This window comes from Tiliqua scincoides, chromosome 2 (assembly GCF_035046505.1).
Source record: "Tiliqua scincoides isolate rTilSci1 chromosome 2, rTilSci1.hap2, whole genome shotgun sequence".
NCBI lineage: Eukaryota > Metazoa > Chordata > Lepidosauria > Squamata > Scincidae > Tiliqua > Tiliqua scincoides.
The window spans coordinates 203,300,199-203,321,679 of NC_089822.1; the positions used below are offsets into that span (position 1 = coordinate 203,300,199).

General features: G+C 42.6%; 1 protein-coding gene across 1 annotated transcript in view; it reads left to right on the forward strand.

The window, feature by feature from the left end:
• The first annotated feature begins 3,246 nt into the window (after nt 1–3,246).
• The window catches only part of RBM6 (RNA binding motif protein 6), an 86,675-nt gene continuing 68,440 nt past the window's right edge, over nt 3,247–21,481 (forward strand). The window contains exons 1-5 of the mRNA XM_066617668.1: nt 3,247–3,313; nt 7,904–7,990; nt 14,716–16,027; nt 16,628–16,717; nt 18,430–18,499. Coding sequence (XP_066473765.1) covers nt 7,947–7,990; nt 14,716–16,027; nt 16,628–16,717; nt 18,430–18,499 — 1,516 coding nt within the window. The 5' untranslated portion in view covers nt 3,247–3,313; nt 7,904–7,946. The remainder of the gene's footprint in view (nt 3,314–7,903; nt 7,991–14,715; nt 16,028–16,627; nt 16,718–18,429; nt 18,500–21,481) is intronic.

The following is a 21,481-nucleotide window of genomic DNA, read 5'->3' on the forward strand; positions in this document are numbered from 1 at the left end:
GGATTGCACTAGAAATACCTGCAGCATGTTATTCAGACATATGTCTCCCTGGGACTTATTTCCAGGTAACTGCATTTAGGATTGCAGCCCAATCCTGGGTGTATTTACTCAGAAGTTTACTCCATTGTACTAACTGGTGAAACTGTACCTAGCTTACCATAGGTACTCAGTACATGAAATTTTTGCAAAGTAATCAAGCTCCAATTATCACCTTGTCTTATCTCAATCAATCAGAGGGCAGAGCCTTTCAGCTCTGAAAAGTTTCTCTGCTCAGCTCTGCTGGCACCTGTTAGTTTCTATAGTAACTTTGCTGGGAAATTCCAGCCAAAGTTAACCTTTTATTCTCCTCCCTTCCCTTTCACTGCTGCAACCTGGTTCCTTTTTGCAAATGCATGCATTTGGCAGAGGTCTGTTTTTTTAAACACTAGGATGGGATCCCCTTTCCATTTGAAACAACCTCCCAGGTTACAATTCAGTGCACCATTACTTAAGATTAACACCCATGGAAAGCAGTGGGTCTACTTCTGAGTAAAAAGGGTTGCAAATATATGCAGCTGCATCTCTCTGCTGTGAATTGAATTACACACTCCCAGTTATGTGTTATGGGTTGTATGATGTATGTAGAGCTTCTGGCTTAACACACCAGACACCTTAAAGGTGGATTTGATTCATGGTTCTCCTGCAGTGGTTCCCAACCTTTTTCACTTGCATATCCCTTAGCAGCCCATTTCCATAAATTGTACCCTTCATATTAGCAAAATGTTTGTAATAATACAAGCCCTCATTTCCTCTCAGACTTCATTTATTCATCACATATTTTCTCTTTTCATCTGTCTGAAGAACAGAAGACTCTGCCTTTGCACTGTTTTGCACCAGAAGTGTGCTGATAAATTTTGGGTGATTGATCACTTTCCATATTATGTTTCAGTTTTTTTACTGTACTGGTTTTCAATCACTGGTTCATACATGAAGTGTATGGGGAGAGGAACTCCTGGAATGCCATCATGGAATATCTCCAGGATATGAGGATGATCTTGACCTGTTTCAGTCCAGCTCCTGATATGGTTTTTGTATTAAGCAATTTCTGCTCATTGTTGCATATACGCAACAGGAACCAAATGTATATACCTCTGAGCTGAGGTAAAAAAGAGTTAAGACAGCTGTGGTCGCCCTAGTGAATGATCTATGCTGGGAACTAGATGTGGTTGGGGGGGATGCATCCTTGTTAGGTCTGTTGGACCTTTCAGCAGCTTTTGATCCCATTGATCCTGGTATCCTTCTGGGCCTGGAATAAGCATGTGTTGTGGTGGCTTCCATCTTTCCTGAAGCATAGGTTCCAGAAGGTGGAGCTCAGAAAATTGCATCTAAAGACAACTGAGTGAATTACTCTAATTTTTTCTATTGTTGTAATAATTTTATTGTAACAACTTTATGGAGCATTTGAAAGAATTTCAAATAATTCATTTTACAGCATCTCAAAATGGACCTTGCTAAATAGTTCAAAGATCCTTCTGCAAATCTTTTCCCATGACCCTATACATGCTCACTATGACAGATTCAAAAGTGAAATCATTCAAAAATGATACACAAAAGAAAGAAACTACATCCACCAGAGACATAACAATGCACATTGTAAAGTAAAATTATTTTTCTAAACAAGCAAAACTAACAAAAAAACTAAACAACATTCAGAAAAAGACATACACACTAGGGTCCATAAGAGGTGGGTGTAAAAAGCATACCCAGGCCCTGGGTCAAAAAGGGGACCCAGGAGCCAAAGGAGGGGGCCCAGAAATTTCTTGGGATTTTACATTTTCTGATCTCACCCGGCCTCATGACCCACGTGGGATGCTGGCAGGGAGGACTACTGTGGGCATGGTAGCTGCCACAAGCCATATGTACTGAGCCAAGGAATGCATACTTGACACTCTGGCACACAGTGTCAAAGCTGGGAGGAAGCTGGCCTGCTACAGTAGCTCTTTGGCTTGTGAATTTGCTTAAGAACAGCCCCACTGGATCAGGCCATAGGCCCATCTAGTCCAGCTTCCTGTATCTCACAGTGGCCCACCAAATGCCCCAGGGAGCACACAAGACAGCAAGAGACCTGCATCCTGGTGCCCTCCCTTGCATCTGACATCAGTCAGAATGCCAGATGTAGGGGAGAGCACCAGGATGAGGTCTCTTGTTATCTGGTGTGCTCCCTGGGGCATTTGGTGGGCCGCTGTGAGATACAGGAAGCTGGACTAGATGGGCCTATGGCCTGATCCAGTGGGGCTGTTCTTATGTTCTTATGTTCTTATGACATAGCCCATTTCTGAAATCAGGAGGTTGCACATACACTTCATGGCTTGTACCCCATAATGGATTTTTCCTCCAGAAACTTGTCCAATCCCCTTTTAAAGGCATCTAGGCCAGATGCCATCACCACATCCTGTGGCAAGGAGCTCCACAGATCAACCACACGCTGAGTAAAGAAATATTTTCTTGTCTCTGTCCTAACCCTCCCAACACAATTTTAGTGGATGTCCCCTGGTTCTGGTGTTATGTGAGAGTGTAAAGAGCATCTCTCTATCCACTTTATCCTTCCCATGCATAATTTTGTATGTCTCAGTCATGTCCCCCCTCAGGCGTCTCTTTTCTAGGCTGAAGAGGCCCAAACGCTGTAGCCTTTCCTCATGAGGAAGGTGCCCCAGCCCAGTAGTCATCTTAGTCACTCTCTTTTGCATCTTTTCCATTTCCACTATGTCCTTGGAAAGGGTGTAAAAGTGCTCAGGGACACAGCTGTAGGAGTAAGTATTGATACACAAAGGACACTTTCCATTCTAGGGTGAGCCTAAATATGATGGTGCTAATTTTCTGCAATGATTGTCTATATTTAAAAGATTTCAAAGAGATGTGGACTGCATTACTATCCTCACTTACCTGGAAGTAAGTCCCATTGACTATAATGGGACTTACTTCTGAGTAGACATGCATAGGATTAGGCTGCAATCCTATTCACACTTTCCTGGGAGTAAGCCCCATTGACTGTAATGGAACTTACTTCCGAGCAGACATGCATAAGAGTGGCTCTTAGGGCACAACCCTCTGCATGTCTACTCAGAAGTCAGTCCCATTGCGTTCATTAGGTGCTACTCCCAAGAAAAGCGTGCAGAACCTTGCAGCCTTAGGAGTGCGCAGAGGCCCTTCTGCGCATGCGCAGGAGCGCTTGGGTCACGCGACGGAGTGTGCCGGAACTTCCGGTGTCTTCTCGGGAGGCGCTGCGGCTTTGCTGAGGCCAGGAGCGGCGGGGCGTGTGGGGAGTGTGTCTGCGGTGGGTCTCTTTCCCCCCCTCGGCGGGCGGGCGTTGCGGTCCGTGGCGCCGTCGAGCGAGGAGCGGAGGGCTTGCTGGGCGCCGCTCCTCACAGGCCCGCGGCGGGGCGGTGGGTCTGCTGCAGCCAGAGCGACGGGGGGCGCCGAGGCCTCCCCGGCTGGAGGACTGAGGCGAGGCGGGTTCGGAAAGCCTTGCGAGGGGGCGGCGGCCTGTGGTGGTAGTAGCGGCGCTGGAGGCGGATGTCTGTGTGGAGGCTGCTGGGGGGCGAGGGCTGCCCCTCCTGGCAGAAGACACCCCTTGATGCCTCCCACACACACCTGTGCAGGGACCCTGTGCGGCAGGCAGGCCGGCCCAGCACAGGCTGCAGTGGGACTGAGCCTTCTTGTGAGGTGCCTTCAGTGTTTGAATGGCTGAGAAGTGGGGCATGAATATTTATAGTGAGCGGGCAGTGCTGCTCGTCTGGCTCCCCGCAGGCGACGCCTTCTGCTGCTGAACTGGAAAGGCTGTTTAAGGTGGCCTTGTATGTCGGCGCAGGCTCTTCACAGACTGGAGAGATGGCAGAGAATTTGCCCTGGAAGTGCAACATGAAGGGGGGTTGTGACTCCTTTTACTGGGTCTCTTGTGCTGACCACCTTCTGTGCCCTCACCCTCTGCTGTGATACTTTTATTGTATGAATTGGCTTTGAGAGCTGCCGCTTGGGGTTTATAGCTGTGTCTTTGGAATCAGACTCTGCAGTGAAAGGTGTGTACAGGTCCAGCCTATTTATACACGGATTTTTTATACGAGAATTTGACTCAACTCAACGGGAATGGCCCCTGCAAATGAGAAGGAATGTGCTGATCCCTGGAGAAGGGGAAAATGCACCCCTTTAAAATAAATTTAAAAAACTGAACAGTCCTTTAACAATAGGCTCCTTAATGAGAGAGAGAGAGCCTGACAATCCATCAATCCTTGTCTCTCTAGCCAACCCCTCCCTTCCCCCTGAGCATGTTTGCATTGGTGAAGGGAGGAACTGAGTGAAGCCCTTGGATGAGAACTGATTGATGGATTGTCTTCTTAATGACTCTTATATTACATCACAAAGGTCAGAAAGGCTGTCTTTAAATCACCCCAGCAAAGAAACTTTGTTTTTTTTAACGGATTTGCTATAGTGCATTTTTTGCCATCCACCTGAGTGCTTGGAATGGAACCCAGGCGAATTAGTCTCAACCTGTACTGCATGAAAGACATTCTCTCAAATGTCTCACATACAGTTTCCACAAATGCACACAGGATGAGGAAGGAAGCAAGTTGAAAAGTTGCAGGATGGATACTATATGAGGGCACTATATGAACAGAAAATAGAGAGAGACTGTATATAATACAGTTTTGTTTCTGTTATATGAACAAGATATTTAGAGCTCAGCAATTATTTTGCTCTAGTATTTAATCTAGTAAACACTTCCCAACATGAAAAAATTCACTTAATAGTAACTATATAGGTACGCTTGTGTAATCAGTTTTTTTTAGTTGCTAGTAGCAATTTAATAATAGTATACTGAATGCTTTTATGCTGTGTTTTAATAGGAAGGGTATTGAGAACAAAACAGCTAATATTACAATGCTGTTGTACAAATCTATGGTAAGGCCACACCTGTCCAGTTCTGGTTGCCGCATCTCAAAAAAGACATAGTGGAAATGGAAAAGGTGCAAAAGAGAGCAACTAAGATGATTACAGGGCTGGGGCACCTTCCTTATGAGGAAAGGCTACGGCATTTGAGCCTCTTCAGCCTAGAAAAGAGACGCCTGAGGGGGGACATGACTGAGACATACAAAATTATGCAGGGGATGGACAGAGTGGATAGGGAGATGCTCTTTACACTCTCACATAACACCAGAACCAGGGGACATCCATTAAAATTGAGTGTTGGGAGAGTTAGAACAGACGAAAGAAAATATTTCTTTACTCAGCGTGTGGTTGGTCTGTGGAACTCCATGCCACAGGATGTGGTGATGGCGTCTAGCCTGGACGCCTTTAAAAGGGGATTGGACAAGTTTCTGGAGGAAAAATCCATTAAGGGGTACAAGCCATGATGTGTATGCGCAACCTCCTGATTTTAGAAGTGGGTTATGTCAGAATGCCAGATGCAAGGGAGGGCACCAGGATGAGGTCTCTTGTTATCTGGTGTGCTCCCTGTGGCATTTGGTGGGCCTCTGTGAGGTACAGGAAGCTGGACTAGATGGGCCTATGGCCTGATCCAGTGGGGCTGTTCTTATGTTCTTAATACAAAATGTACCTGTTATGTGATTGGACAGTAGTGTGCATTTTTAAAGTGACTTCCCCACCATGTGCTTGTGGACAGACAGGTCTGTGACTCTGGGGTCCAGTCCCACCCAACTTTCCACCTTTCTTCTTTCTACCCATTCTTCCACCTTTAATGTTTTGTTCAGCAACTTAAATCAAGATACTGAGATAGTTTTGTTCTTTGTGTATTGAATTTCTAAGGTTGGTTGGGATGGCATACAAGAAGCACCAAAACAGATACAAAACATCAAAAAAGATTATTCTCAATATTGTGTATGCTATGTGATGTATGTTTGTTGAGTCTATTGCCTTTCTTGTGCTTTCTCTCTCTGTGACCTTGTCTTCTCTATGCTGTCTCATTTCTTTTAGTACAGTGATTCTCAAACTTTGAGGAAGCTTTACTCCCTCAGTAAGTTCTTGCGGGGGAGGGGCTAAGGGGGCAAGGGGGGTGCTTGTGACATTATGTTGGCAGGTCTGCAGTAGGCTGCAGGAGGTGCGGGGAGCTCTGCACAGCCCTCTCCTGAGGCTTGGAATGTTTGGAAACAGCAGGAGCAAAGCACCTCCTGCAAAATGGAAGTGCTTTGCACCTGCTTTTTCTGAACCTTCCAAGCCTGGGGGGGGGGCGCGCTGTGAAGGGCTGTGCAGGGCTCCCTGCACCTCCTGCAGCCTGCTGCAGCCCTGCCTACATAATGTAAGTCATAAGCACCCCCCCCCCGGCCCCCCATATGAACGCGATCCTGGGGATCCTTCCCTGCCTCTCCCCTTCCCCCACCCCTTAAAGGAACAGGGAACCTTTACACGAACTGGTGGGTCGCAGCCCACCAGTTTGAGAACCACTGTTTTAGTAGATATGAATAAACATTGGTGCAACAGTACCACATAATAAATGATTGGTTTTATACCCATGGTTTTCCAAGGTAGATTTGTGTGGTCCATGCTAGTTGGTTGGTGGCCTTTTTTTTAATGATTTAGCTAGATTTGCTTTAATGTGGACCCATGTTTTTTTCAGTGACTAGCTACCTGCTCTTGAACTGCAATTATTTGCTGTGACATCAAATGCAGTGTATAGAATCCAGTGGCTGCCATTGGTTCAGTTATTCTGATGAAATATAGGACCTTTTAGGCTTTGGCCTATTTAGGTGAATGGTAGAAGTAATTTGAAACCTTTTTTGCTTGTGTGTAGTGAAGGTCATGGGTAATTTTGTAGTTACCCATGTACATTTGTTTTGTTTTATTTCTTGTTTAAAACAGGGTGTTTTTTTAAAAAAAGTACGCATGTTTTAGCTCTAATTCATGCATACATCATTGTAGAAAACCTGCAACACCCAAACTTGTAAGGGAAATAATTGAAGAAATGTGTGGGACCGTCCCAGCACACTTGTTGGTGGATGTCTGCAGGTCCCTTAGTCAAGCAGTGTATAGATGCCAATGGGGAACATTTTGAGTGCTTGGTCTGATTAATTACCTGGGTTGAGCTACTGCATCACTGTACTCCAGCAGTTCCCAAAGTTTACCGTGCTGCTGCTAACCTCATCCTGTTGCTTCTGGTGGTGCCAGGAGGTCTCTTTTGGGTTGCACCAGACCAGCAAAGTGTTCTATTGGCCTCCATGGGCCTTGTAATGGCACACGAAAGTGTCTGGAAGTGACTTCTGATTTTCGGAGGCAAACTGGAAGTTACCTTCGAAAACCAGAAGTTACTTCTGAATGCTTCTGCGGGCCATTCTGAGGCCTGTGGAGGCCAACAGACTTGGTTGCCAACCTGGAAGAGGTCTCCGGTGCTTCCTAGCAAGCATCACTGGGCCAGTACCTCTCTTCCAGAAGGTCTCCAATTTGGAACCAGACAGGGAGGGGGAGGAGGGCCCCACAGTTACCCACCACAGATGGACTTGTGACCCACACTTTGGGAAACCCTCGTGTACACAATATACAGTATATGTGTGGGTTATAGCATAATAAATTTGACCCTATATAGAGTGTGTACCCTATAAAATTTGATCCTATGAAGTGTCATTCTATATACATATTCTGTCAGCTTTTTTCAACTGAGAAATTGACTGATAGCAAAAGGAGTATCAATACAAATGAGTTGGAAGAGGCTAGTGATAGTGTCCTTGCATTTACTCTCCCTCTGTGTAGGGGGAACTGAACCTGAGCTTTAAATAAAACCTTGCAGGCTCAGGTTGGTTGAAGAATCTCAAGTTCTTTTGTATGGAACGGATAAAGATTGCAGTTTAAAAGTTAGCATTATTCTGGCTAATGAATTGTAATTTCATTTGATATACTTCTTCATATTTATATTTTATAGATTCCGTAAATTATCAGTGAAGAAATTGTCTACTACAGGCAAAATGTGGGGAAACCCTCGACCGCCCAACAGAATGGGTCCTTTTCGGTAAGTATTTGTACATGAAACATACTGTTGTAATGCTTTTGGGTCCCCATTGTTTGTCCTTCTGTGTCCTAAATAGTCAGGATAAAAATAAGTGCTATGTAAAAGTGTCATTGGTTTATGATTCTATATGTTTTTGATGAGCTATGCAGAAATCCATTGGCTTTTTACTTTTGTCAGTTTGATATGTGAATGGATATCAAATCTAACTTCTTTTCTGGGTTGTTAAGTACATCTTCCAAATTGCTCAGGCTAGCATACATGGGCTCCCTTTTTCCTTACAACATTTATGAGGTTGCTTAGCCTGAGAGTGATGGATCCAGACACATCCAGCAACTTTTGTCACCGAGTGAGGATTTGAACGCAAGTGTCAGCAGACTGTTTAAAAGTCTTAACTCCTACACCATGCTGGCTATCTACAGCACTCTAGTTGCATGTATGTTCTTCGGCTGTACTTGCTCCTAGGTGAAAGACAAATACATTTTGCTACTTACCAACATCATCATGAAAAGTCTTCTTGAGAGGAATACAATATAGACTTTGATGCAGTTAAAAATTATGGAAGAATGAGTATATAGGTGAATAATTCAAGTATTCACTGTAGACCAGCAACTGTAATATAACTGTGGAAGTACTTTGGTTTCATTCAGATTTGTTTTCTGTACATTCAGGACATGTGCTTTGTTGGTTTAACTGTTTGTTAATGAACTTCTGAGGTCTAGGGGAAAATTTGAATGATTGCTTGATGGATATTTGCAATTGTGCTCAGGAGGAAATTTCCACTCAGTGCCTAAGCATTGTGTGTATACATCAAGGAAATACTTTCACTGCAAATGGTGGATACTGCTTGATTATGCCTGGCCCTCATTTTTGCTAAACTTGGTATGTGCAATAGTGAAGTGGACCCGAGTGAATAATATGAGTAACAGTAACCTTATACTTTGTTTTGGGTTTCTAGAGGTATGGGCATCATGCCTTGTATTACTCATTGGGTCTTGGAATATCTGGGATTAGTAACCCCTGAAATGGTAATGTAAGATGAACATGTGTTCTGTTACAACGCAATCATCTGGAGATATGAATAATTGTGCCAATAAACTGTATTTGTGGGTTTGGGGTCAAGCTTTGGAAGTGGTGTAGGTATGATATACAATCAGCGGTGGAGAGAAGCGCTGTCACTGCATACATGTGATCAGTCGGGTAAAGATATAAGAGACGTGCAAGATCGACACACAGTTATGATGGTGCAGATGGTACAGAATGAGGATGATGTAGCATGAATTGCTGCAGATTAGTGAGGAATAATATGTTGCCTGTTGAATAAGAGCATACATCCTCTGAATATTAACGTACACTTGGGTAGTATAATTCATTCATTCAAGGGCTGGATAGTTACAAGGAAATCAAAACTAATTACCTGATTATTCCAGCAGGTAAGGAAGCAACAAATTTTGTACCTCAGTTCTGTGGTTGCTTTAAAGAAACGCAGCACCTGTGTTGTCCTAGTTCTGGTTAGTGAAAAAATACTACTAAAATAGAAGCTTGCTTCCAGTAGTGGCATTGGGGTAAAGCAACAGGAACACCTGCCCAGGGCACATTTTGGACATGGATGGGTACAAAATGGGCAAATATTATATAATATATTGACAGTTGATCAGTTTTAACTTTGTATAAAATTACCTTCTGCACAGGCAAGGTGTAGTTAGCAGACCAGGCAGAGTGATAGCATTGCAACTTTTCACTGGCCCGTTTCGTTTAGCTTGACAAAGTGAAGAACATTTAAGCATTGTATTACTGATGAAGGAGAAGAAAATCAGACATATAGAAATCAGTAGCAGCAAACACCACAACCTGACCAGGAATGGTGAGAATATAAACATTCCTGCAGCAGTGCCAATGAGTATCTACAATAATTCTTAGCTTCCCCAGATCCTGGGAGGGGATGTAAGCACAGAGTGACTAGTTATGGCACTTTCCTCCCTCCTCTATATTTAATACCATGAAGGATTTATATATGTATTTTAACAGATTTTTGCCCCCCCCCCCCGGAAGCCCAGGAAGGCTTAGAATATTTATTAAACACAATAAAATAAAATGATAGAAAACAAAACCCAGCATACAATATAATAAAAGTTACTCAATACAAAAAGGCAAAAAATGCAGACACAGCAATAACAATAATAAAAGCAGTTAAAAGCAGCTGTATCCACCTAAGCAGTATGCAGTAAAAACTAAGGTAGGACAGCTAACCAAAAAAGGTTTCTAGCCCTTCCCAGATTATCTCCAGGGGAGGTGTGGTTCTCATTTTGACTGGGAGACAATTGCATAATATTGGCCCTACTGCAAAGGAGGTCCTACAGCTTTTTGCCACCAGTCTGGCTTCAGTCAGGGGCAGCACTTAGACGGCGCCTTCAGATGACCTCAAGGATGACCTGGCCAAGGAAAGCATGTTAAACAAAGCCATTTTAGGGATGTATGACTGTTTTAGGGCCCAGTCCTATCCAACTTTCCAGCTCCGGTGTAGCCACAATGCAGCCCTGTGGTAAGGGAACACATATTCCCATACCTTGAGAAAGCCCCAGTGACTGCCCCTCTGCCACAAGAGGCAGTGCATACCCCACTGGCACAACTGCACCATCCTTGGAAAATTGGATAGGATTGGGCTGTGAATGTCTTCACCGTGAAAGGTGGATTCATTCAAATTTATAAGGAACTGGCCAGTATGAAAGAGAGATGCAGATGTTCAAGTGACTGTTCATCTCATGTAGATGCATATTTTCACAGTGATCTATTTTGAAAATAATATTTTGGATATGGTGGGTGAAAAAACAGTGATTTGACACAGGTAATACATTGCAAGGTCAGTGTGTCTAGAGATGGCACAGTAGATGAGATAGTTAATAGATCTGCATGGTTTGGTAAATAACGCAAATGAGTTTCTATATGTATGTTTTAAATGTTAGATTTTGTATTGTTGATCTCTTTCTATGAAATAATACAAGAAGGTTTTTTTGTATATTTGCTATATGGTTGCTGTTAAATATAATATTTGAAAATTTTGTCAAAGACTAATCATTGTTTTGAAAGGTTTTCTCAACGCAGTGGTGGTATCTTGCATCCAAAAGCATTTACAGCTAAAGTCAGGGATCTGGAGTGCCAGTGTTCCCCATGTGTAGAAAGTGCTTTCTAGCTCCCTTCAAATGACAGCATCCTCCTGTGTGGTCCCTCCAGATAGTACCTCATGAAGTGTAAGGAAAGTGCTTTGAATGCATGCATGGGTCAATCTGGGTCCCAACCACGAAATGTATGTATCATACTATAGAAGGGGGTATACAGAATATTGATTAATCAAGGTGCCTCAGGGCAGCGAACGTCACCTGGTGGAATCATATTTGAAAGCGTTTAAAAAACAAAACAAAACTCCCTTTAACCAATTTTCTAGGTTCACTCCCAAATAACTGTTTTGTACTTAGACATAACATGAATTATACCAAACGATATATATCTAAAAGTATTTGAACTATACTGGTTCAGACAAAGAATCTGTTTAGTAGTCCACCATCCTGTTTTCAGTGGCAGCCTATCAGATGCCTGTAGGAAGTCTGTAGCAGTCATGAGGGCAACGGTTGCCTCTTATTGTATGTTCCCCATACCTAGTATTCAGTGGTTAGGCTGCCTCTGAAAAATTGAGATTTTGCTATTTGACTTGATGCATCTCTTTGTTTTTAAATCCATCTGAACTATTGGCATTTCCTTGAAGTTGTAAATTCCATTTCATGTGTTGTGTGAAATATTTTGTTGGCTTAGGACAGACACAAGAGATTTGTTGAATGGTCTTAAGTTCTAATACTGAAAGAGAACAATCTTTCCTAGTCACTGTCTGTACGATTGATTATAAAACTCTTGTGTCTTGTCCTGTTCCTCATCTTTTTTTCTAAACTAACACATCCTCCAATAATTTAGACTCTCCTTGTAAGAAAGGTGCACCAATACATTTTGGTTGTTCTCTTCTGTGTCTTTTGTAGTTCTCCTAAACCGTTTTTGGCCGTGGTCCTAACCACACTTTCCTGAGAGCAAGCCCCATTGAACAAAATAGAACTTACTTCTGAGTAGACCTGGTTAGGATTGTGCCCTTAAAGATGGAGAGTGACCAAGATTGTATATGGAATTCCAAATATGGCTTTATCACAAATGAATTAGAAAGGCTTCATGATATTAGTTTTATGTTCAACCCCTTTCCTAATTATTCCCAGTAACGGGTGTACCTTTGTCGTTGTTACCGCACATTTTGGTAAACTGTATAATACTCTTACAAGATGCCATTCTTGGGTAGTTGCAGTATATTTGTATAGATGAAGTTGCCTCATAATCACTTTGTGCTTATGCTAAATTTTGTTTGCCATTTAGGTATCCATTTGTCCAGTTTGAAGGAATGCATTTGGTGTTTTTTGTTGCTTAACCCTGACACCAAATCATACAAGTCTTCAAGAGATCCCACTCTTCCCCCCCCCCCCATTACGAAAGCTGTGTATCTGCTTTCTCTTCTCTAACTAGTTATGACTCCATAAGAGGATCTGTTATCTTGTTCAGTAACTGCTAAATTCACTCAGGAGCGTATTAGGAGCAAATGAGGGATTTGGTCAAAAGCTTTTCCTGCAAGTCCAAGAATTTTGGATAGCATTCCAACCAATCCTTCTGTCTTTGGAAGCTCCTTCCATGAACAAAAGCTTCCTCCATTAATGGAAGGAGCATTTCACTTTTCAAGGCCTTCTCTGTGAGCAAAACACTTCTTCCATTAATGGAGGGAGTTCCTGAGGTCAGAAGTGCTAATTGGGATGCTGCCCATTAAGTCTGCTAGATCAGCCCTGTCTGCATGCTTGTTGACATTCTACAGCATTGGTGAGGCAGAATTTTCCTTTGCAGAACCTTCTCAAAAAGGCTTGTTCTACGTTTTAACAATTTTAGGTTAAATAGTTTTCTACCACTTCACCTGGAACAGAAGCTAGGCCTGTAGTTTCCCAGGGCCCCCATCCCTTAAAATGGTTATTTTTTAATCCTCTGTTGAGGAAAATTATTCTAATACATTGCAAAGTTTGGTTAGGACAGTGATTTTCAAACTTTTTCATCTCACTGCACACTGACAAGCTACTAAAAGTGTCAAGGCACACCATTGGTCTTTTGACAATTGGCAAGGCACACCAAGCTGTTGGTGGGGGGCTGACATCCCCTAATGGCTCTATTAATAAATGACCCTCCCCAAAACTCCTGCAGCACACCTGCAGACCATTCATGGCACAGTGGCACCATTCATGTTCCATGCACAGTGATTGAAAATGGCTGGGTTAGAAGATCAGCAATTTCGCTTATGAGTTATTTAAAACTTTTTGGTCCCAAGGGCGTGCAAATTTGTAATTGGTTATTTAGGTCTAAAATACAGACATTTACCTGCCTTGAAAACAATGGGGTATCTGTAATGTCTTCCACAGTGAAGCCTGACACAGATTTAATTTGACCTCTTATCTCTGTAATCTCTTAGTACTTTTTTTGCATGTTTGTCTGAAGGTCCTATTCTGTATCTGTATCTGATTATTTAGAAAAAAATGAACCTTTGTTTTGTCTTTAGCAACAAGTAACTTTGTATGTGTTTTATGGAGCTACATTGTGTGATCTCAAATTACTAGTGCACAATTACAACTTTGAATAGTTTGAACCTTTTATAAATAAAGCACAAGAAACTGTTGATGTCTTTAGGAATTTCTTAAATGATGGTGATCCTTTCAGTGCAGGAAAGGGCAACTCAGCCTTCTGCAGCCAGGCTGCTTTCTCTAAATGGTATCTATGCAAACCAGTGTATTCTGAATTCACTGAGCAGTAGATCATTCCCCCCCCCCCCCAAACTTTGGCTAGATAGACCAGTATAGAACACATGCAATACTGTGTCTGTGTCTTGGAGAGGATTGTCAAGTTGATGCAGTATTATCCTTCGGTTAGCTGCCTTGGGGACTGAAAGGTTCTTTTAAGTAATTAAAGATCTTTTAAGTAATAAAAGTACTGCACCTGTACTGTCTTTTCTTGAATAATGGGGAGAAGACTTGAAGAGGATGGAGCTATGAATGTGGACAGTATGATAGCAGGATGCAGGCTCTCAGATATGAAGGACATACTAAAAGGAATAAAAATATTGCATCCTTGACTGTAGTAAAGAAAAGAAATTAAGCTAAAACAATATTTAAAAATAAACTCCCTCTTTGTGCACTTTTCTGGCTGTTCATTTAATTGAAATTCCTGGGCCTCATTAACAGATGAGTATCCTTTTAATGATCTAGTAACTTGAGTAACTGATGCTCTTATGAGGAAGAAAATAGTACAGAAAAGCTAAAATCACATTGCATTTGAACTGCCTTCTTGGGTGTGGCTTCTTTAATAGAGAATTTGAAAACATCCCAGTTGCATGTACTATGACACTGTATAGATTGTTATCTTCATTAATTTATTAATATTTCAGGTATACCATATTGAGTTCCTCTGGGAGTTATGATGAAATGAGAGTGCACACGTTTACTTATCACGTCTGTCGTATACTACCTCTTCTTAAACTACCAAACATCACTATCGTCTGTGGATCGTACTGTTGAACAGCTGTTTAAAAAAAATTAGAGAAGAACATGCTGATGTATAGATTGCAAACTTGAAGGACATTATGAATAACGCTGTCTTTATTTCTACAGTGGGAGCCAAGAAGAAAGGTTTGCTCCCGGGTGGAACAGGGATTACTCTCCTCCCCTTGATAGTCTTGCTCAAGAAAGACACTCTGGCAACTTCTCTGGCAGAGAATCACTTCCTTTTGATATCCAGGGACACCCAGGCATCCTCAATCCTCAGTTTGCCAACAGAGAGGAACCCGCTTTCAGCTTTGGAGGTAGAGATGGACCACGTAGTGACTTCAGAGGTGGGGAGGGCCATGTACATGATTTTGGAGGCAGAGATTATCCACCACCTGATTTCCAGAATAGAGATGATACTCATTTGGACTTCAGGGGCAGGGTGCCACTCCACCCAGACTTTAGGGGCAGGGAAATGTATTCAGGAAATTTCCAGGACAGGGAAGGGCAATCTATGGAGTACAGTGGAGGAGACATTCCTCCAATGGATTACAGGAATAGGGAAGCATTCCGTATGAATTACAGAGACAGGGAAACTCATAAAATGAACTATAGGGGCAGAGATGATGCCCCATCAGATTTTCATGGTCGAGGAACATTTGATTTAGACTTCAGGAGTAGAGAAGGTTCTCACCCACACTTTAGAACAAGAGACATGCCTGAACAAGATTTTAGGGTCCGAGATCAACCATATTCCGATTTTAGGAAAAGAGATATGCCAGATATGGACTTGAGGGGTATGGGTGCAGCTGACCTAGACTTTAGAGACAGGGATGTGCCACATCCAAATTTCAGAAATAGGCCAAAGTCCCAGGTTGATCAGGATTTTAGGGGGCGGGATGTACCGCCACCTCTAGATTTCATAGAGAGGGAGATGCCTTCTGTGGACCCAAATGTTGTAGAATTCCAGCACAGTCAGTCTACAGTACCTTTAACTGAGAAAGAATGCAAGATTGAAGATACAGCCCATGCTGTTAGAGAGAGGTCTTCCTTTGCTCAGAAAGAGGAGTATCCACATCCAGAGGCTGGAACTGGAGAAGAAGAATCCCAAGGACAGAATCTTGAAATTGAGTCGTCACTAGAGTTCCAAAATAGCCATGGTTCTCTTCCTGCTCTGCAAGACCAAGATAAGTCCTCTCAAGCTTTTGCTAACAACCAGGAGTTTTCTGGAGGTGAACAGCAAGTATCTGAATGCTCTGGTCTTGGACTGAAAGGAAAAGATGACCTGGATTTCCTCGGAAGGCAGGATACAGACTACAGGGGCATTGAGTACCGGGATGTAGATCATCGGATGCCAGGAAATCAGATCTTTGACTATGAGCATGGGAAGTCCTTTGCAGATGGAAAATCTTGCAAGGATTCTCCACCAGAACTTCAGGTATATGACTTGTTGAAAAGCTTGTGTCTGTTTATCTTTTCCAAATTTTTGAAGAATATGAAGTGCTATTTAGCTAACTAAAATGCCACTTTTTCTGTAATTATATTCCATTTTAGTTAAAGTATAAAGTAATACCACAAAGATATTCTCTAATGTCCAAATTTTTATGGAAGTGACTTATTTTTCGCTCAGTTTTTAGCAAATCCTGTAGCTTCCTAAAAATTGAATAGCTTTTCATTCCTAACTTTTAATGTATTGAAATTAAAATACTGTAAAAGGGAAGGCTGTTGTAAACTGTAAAAAGGTTTACATATGATCTTAGTGGTTCTTGAACATCACTAGGCTGCAAACATCTTGCTGTCTTGTGTGCTCCCTGAGGCATCTGGTAGAACACTGTGAGATACAGGTAGCTGGACTAGATGGGCCTTTGGCCTGATCCAGTGGGGCTTTTCTTATGCTCTTATGCTTAAATTACTATGCTATTGGTCATAAATCATACTATAAAACTCCTTATGAAGTAACACATCTGAATTGCTGTGTTTGAATTGTAATATTTTTTCCTCTGTTTCATTTAATTTCTCTTCAAATTTTATTGTGAAGGACCAGGACTACAGGACCTGCCTCAAAGATATAAAACCAAGCAAATTGATTCGACTAGGGAGAGTGCCTGAAACTGCCACAAAAGATGATGTAAGTGGTTGATTTTGTTATTGCAAGCTTGTTCTGGTTTATTTAGCAATATTTCTTACTCCATACAAAGAGTGTTCTTCACATGGGGACACTAAGATAGTTATGCTTGCTGTTAATTTTGCCACATACTGACAACTTGTTTCTAAACATCTGTGGCAGTGGATCTGCCTGGCAGTGTCTCTGTGACATCTTGGCCTTTGACAGTTTTGCTATCCTAAGGACACACTTTATAATGTGAGGATTGAAGCCCATTTGCACTGTTCATGCCAACACTTTCAAAGAGAACTGTCAGTTACATGTATTCTGCATTTTTGTTTTTCAGCAAAGCATCCTAGCATTAAATACTAATTTTGTCCTGATTTGGCTAGGAGTGGAGTAGGATTCCTAGTTTACTAGTCGTGTTGGTCATAAGTCTTTGCTACATGCAAGTGCATACAAACTATATTCTAAAACACCAGTTAACAATGATGACTTGCTAAAACTTCATGAATTACTTTCAGACTTTGCCACTACTCTTATGAATTGCTTTAAATTCTTGTAGTGCCTAATAACCTGCATTTACATTACAGCCAGAGAAGCATCAATTACTTGCTTTAGGGTTCTTCAAAGTTAAATGTGAGCAGACTTAAGTCTTGTGGAATCTATTTTGATTTTTACTAGGGACCCTGTGGTTCATCAGCTTGAAGCCAAGTGTGAAGGGATGGGGAGATCAGAGCCTGATGCAAAGTGGTGGCTCCATGGATTGAGTCACTTGTCTGCTGCAGTCATGAACTGTTCACTGCAAGGACTTGTGTATGCAAGTTCCAGTCTGCCTCCGAGTTGCTATGTATCAGGAATTATTCTGATCTGGTGGTGGTGGTGTGGAGGCTGTTGTTGAGAGTTGGAAGCTCTTGCCAATTTACTACAAATAATCAAGGAATCCATTTATAGATCCTTATCTAGTGATCCCTATTTTAAAGAACGCGCTTGCAGCCAACATAGACTGAAACAGCTGTGTTGGCTATGGAGAATTTTTTAAACTCTGAGCTTCTTAATGTTGGAGAATACAGTATTTGGGAATTCTCAATGCTCAGGTGCATTTGGACGTCATTTGGAATAGTAACAAAAACAATCTGTATAGCTAAAAACATAAATGCACTTTCTTTAAAAAAGCACTTTCTTTAAAAAAGCACAAAACCTTAAATTGTTTGTGTGTGTTTAAGCTTTGTTGAAACATGGCACTTCGAACATGGAATTAAAAGTCCAAAACCAGTCTTTAATTTCAGAGGGGTAACCATATTAGTCTGTGGCAGAAAATACCGCCACATCAGTATATTGTGGTATAACTTTTCATGTCCAGAGTCTGCTTCATAAGCATGGTAGAAGCTGTATTTTTTTATCAGGTTTTGGATTCTCAGTTCTGTTCACCCCAAGCAGATGCAGTTCTTTGCATTGGGGTGAAACAGAATGATACTGTGTTGTGTTTGGAATGTTATTGGATATAATACTGTTTTTGATAGGTATATAAGAAGCTGCCATAAAGTGAGTCAGACCATTTGTCCATCTTGCTCAGTGTAGTCAATATAGACTGAAAGGTTTGGGCAGAATTTTCCTCTCCCTTTCCTGGAGTTGCCAGGGATTATCAGGATTGAAAGCATGTGCTCTTCTGTTGAGTTACAATCCTTCCCTCCAACCTCATGGGACTTATCTTGTCATTTGGTTTACTTCTGTAGATTCTCAATGCATTTCAAGAATGTGGTGGGACAACAGTGAAGAACCTGCGCCTAAAAGATTATACTACAGGTGAGAAGTTTTTCAGTGAGTGAATTTGCATAGCCCGGCACAGGTGACCCACTTTGTCTTGTGACACCTTACTTACTGACACTAACTAAGGATTTAAATCCCTTTTGGGTCATCTAGTCTGTCCCCTTGACTTTTCCAGGACTGATGACTTCAGGCACAGGCTTGGCAGTCAGTTGTAAACCATCTGTGCTAGCTTTAGACTGTGAAAGAAAGTCAACAATAAAGCTGCTGTAATGTAGCCTTCCAGAACTGATAGTGGCTGGTTTCCAGTGGCTGTTTCTCTTCCTCTCATTGGAGCATTGCCTTTTCTGAGAGCCTGAGATCTAACAGCAATATTAAACTTGCTTCTCTTTTCAGTAACTACAAATACTGTTAGGTCTAAATCTAAAGGCAAACTTCCTATACTTAAATCATTTCCAGTCTTTGATAGTGGGTGGCTTTTCTAATTTCAGTAGTTGGTGGTTCAGAGTGTCCATTTTCTATGTTCCAGACTGGGATCTAAATGAATTTGTGTAAGGGAATAGTTGGTTATTTTCAGGGATTAAGTAGAAAGGAAGTCTGGGAAATATAAACATACTGATGGGAAATTTGGAAAACTAAGTTTAGTTATAGAAGGGGAATATATTGTGGGGGGACGGGAAATGAGAAACTTTCTGGAAATCTTTCTTTCTCAGTCACATTGTGACTTGATTCTCCACAGGAGCAAAAATCAAAATATTCAAAAAATTTTTTTGAAACTTATAGAAAACCAATTACAGCAAAACCGTGTTATTCAACACTTCGATGAGTGGCAAACTTGGTTAACTGAATCTTTGCCTACTCACCCAGGTGGGCAGAGATACCAATTAAGCCATTTCTGCCCAACGTTGTATATATGCAACAGGGACAAAATGTATACATCTGTGGGCTGGGCAAAAATGGGCTAAGAAACTGCTACTTACTGAAGTTAAGCAACCCCCCCCCCCAGCCCCCTTCCTGACTTATCTGGCAAGGCTCCCTCTACAGTGCTGCTCTGCCCTCCTTTCTGCTTCACAAGGGCCCACTAGGAGTAGAAACGTCTCTTTGCACCTGTGTTTGTGAGCAACATGAGGATGCAGGATGTACTCACATGTTTGCAAAAGTTTCTTTTCAAAAACATCGCAGAACCCCCAAACTTGCTTTCAGTGTCCTTGAGTTCAAAAATAACTTAACAGCAACTTGTAGGTATAAAATTGTTGTGTGACTGAGAGGAATTCGTACAAATTTGAAGAGTTAGTGTTGTCCCACTTCTGCAGCCATCATGAGACTATAGTAGGGCAAGAAGTCAGATATATAAAGGCCAAAATCTAGAAGTCTTCCCTAGTGGCTGTTTTTAGTGGAGAATGTAAAACTAGAGTAGAGTGCTGAGTTTTACTATAGTCTTTGTGGAAGTGTGCATGCTTGGGATTGAGCTAGTTGTGGCCCCATTAAAGTGCCATATTGGACCAAGTGCAAGAAGGGTGAGGGAGCTTTGAAGGGGTACAATTCTGAGACAGCTTTTGCTTAACTAAGGGCGCAATCCTAACTTGCGCCCAGATGTTAGGGTCACAACTGTGCCGTAAAGCATGTTTGTTCCTCCTCAGGAGGAAGCCGTGCTGTGCGCTGGAGCACAGAGGCTGCATCCAGGCTCCACGGCAGCTTCCCCCGGATAAGTTGCATCAATCGAGCTTGGGGTTTGAGGAGGGCAAGGAGGAGGCAGGAGGGAGCCGTTCCAGGGTGAGGGGAGTGTGAGCAAAGGGCAGGTAGGCAGGGAATGGGAGGTGGGGCTGGGATCCGGTTGTTATACTGAATCTCAGCCCCCGTTCCCGAGCAATGTGGAACTGCTGCAAGCTGCCCTGCTTTCCTCGAACTTGTGGCACCACCTGAGATGGTGCAAGTCAGAGGAGACCCATAGGGGCTGCAGTGACTTACCTTGGGGTAAGGGGAAGAATTTCCCCTTACCTCTGGCTGAGCCACTTTGGGGCCCTATCACACACTGGATACAGCACAAGCCTTCTGGTCTGCCTGTTCCAGCGCAAGGTAGGATTGCGGTGTAAGCTGCTTGGGGAGACTCCCCTAGAAAAGTGAAAGATGGCAACCCTCTTATAGAGATCATGAAACATTTTTATTGTTTGAGAGATTTGGAGGAGCAGTGGGCTCGCTTGATAGCGTTGTTGTGGCCCTGTCCAGGAGTCTTGTTCCTTTGGCTTTGCACAAGCCAGAGTTGTGGTAGCATTGCTTCAGACAAGCAAAAGACCACCTTCTGCCCAGCCTTCCATCTAAGCTGGGAGAAACCTTGCTCAGTTTACCTCTTGGTGCTCCAGAGCTTCTAGATGACATCATCACTGCTCTGGATCTTCTCCTGTGTGGCCATAATAGGATTCTGTGCACTTGGGAGTGGGGAGATTAGAAGGAACACTAATTTTACCTTACACAGGTATTGGATCTTCTGGAGTGGAGGACCACAGGGCAAACGGTATCTGAATCTGGAGTAACCAGTGGGAGTGCAGTAGGGGAGCCTGTGGGTGCAGGAGAGCCGACTTTGCCTGTTTTTGGTTGACTTGCTCCAAAGCAGCATTGGGGTATGAGTGATCTTGCAGGGTGGTTCCATCTGACAGTGGTGCTTTTACTGTGAAGAGGGCTGATGGATCAGTAGTTGCCTGTGGTAGGCTTGGGATGGGCCTTGTATCTTCATATTTCTGAGCAAATGTGCATTTTACTTGCATGGCTCTTTCTACTGGAGCAGGATCAGTGATAGCCAGGCACCTAGTGCAGCTAGATCTGAATTTGGAGAAGGGACCTTTGGTGTACTAGGGATAGCTGCTGTACCATGGTTTTGTGCTGGTTTTGTACTGAAGGGTGGGCCTCCTGTACTCATCTTTACTGAAGGTATGAGTGGTTCTTGACCCTGAAGGTGACCCATGGGTTTGGCCTTCTTGGTGGCTTTACCAACTCTTGGAACTAGCGAAATGGGTGACATTGGGG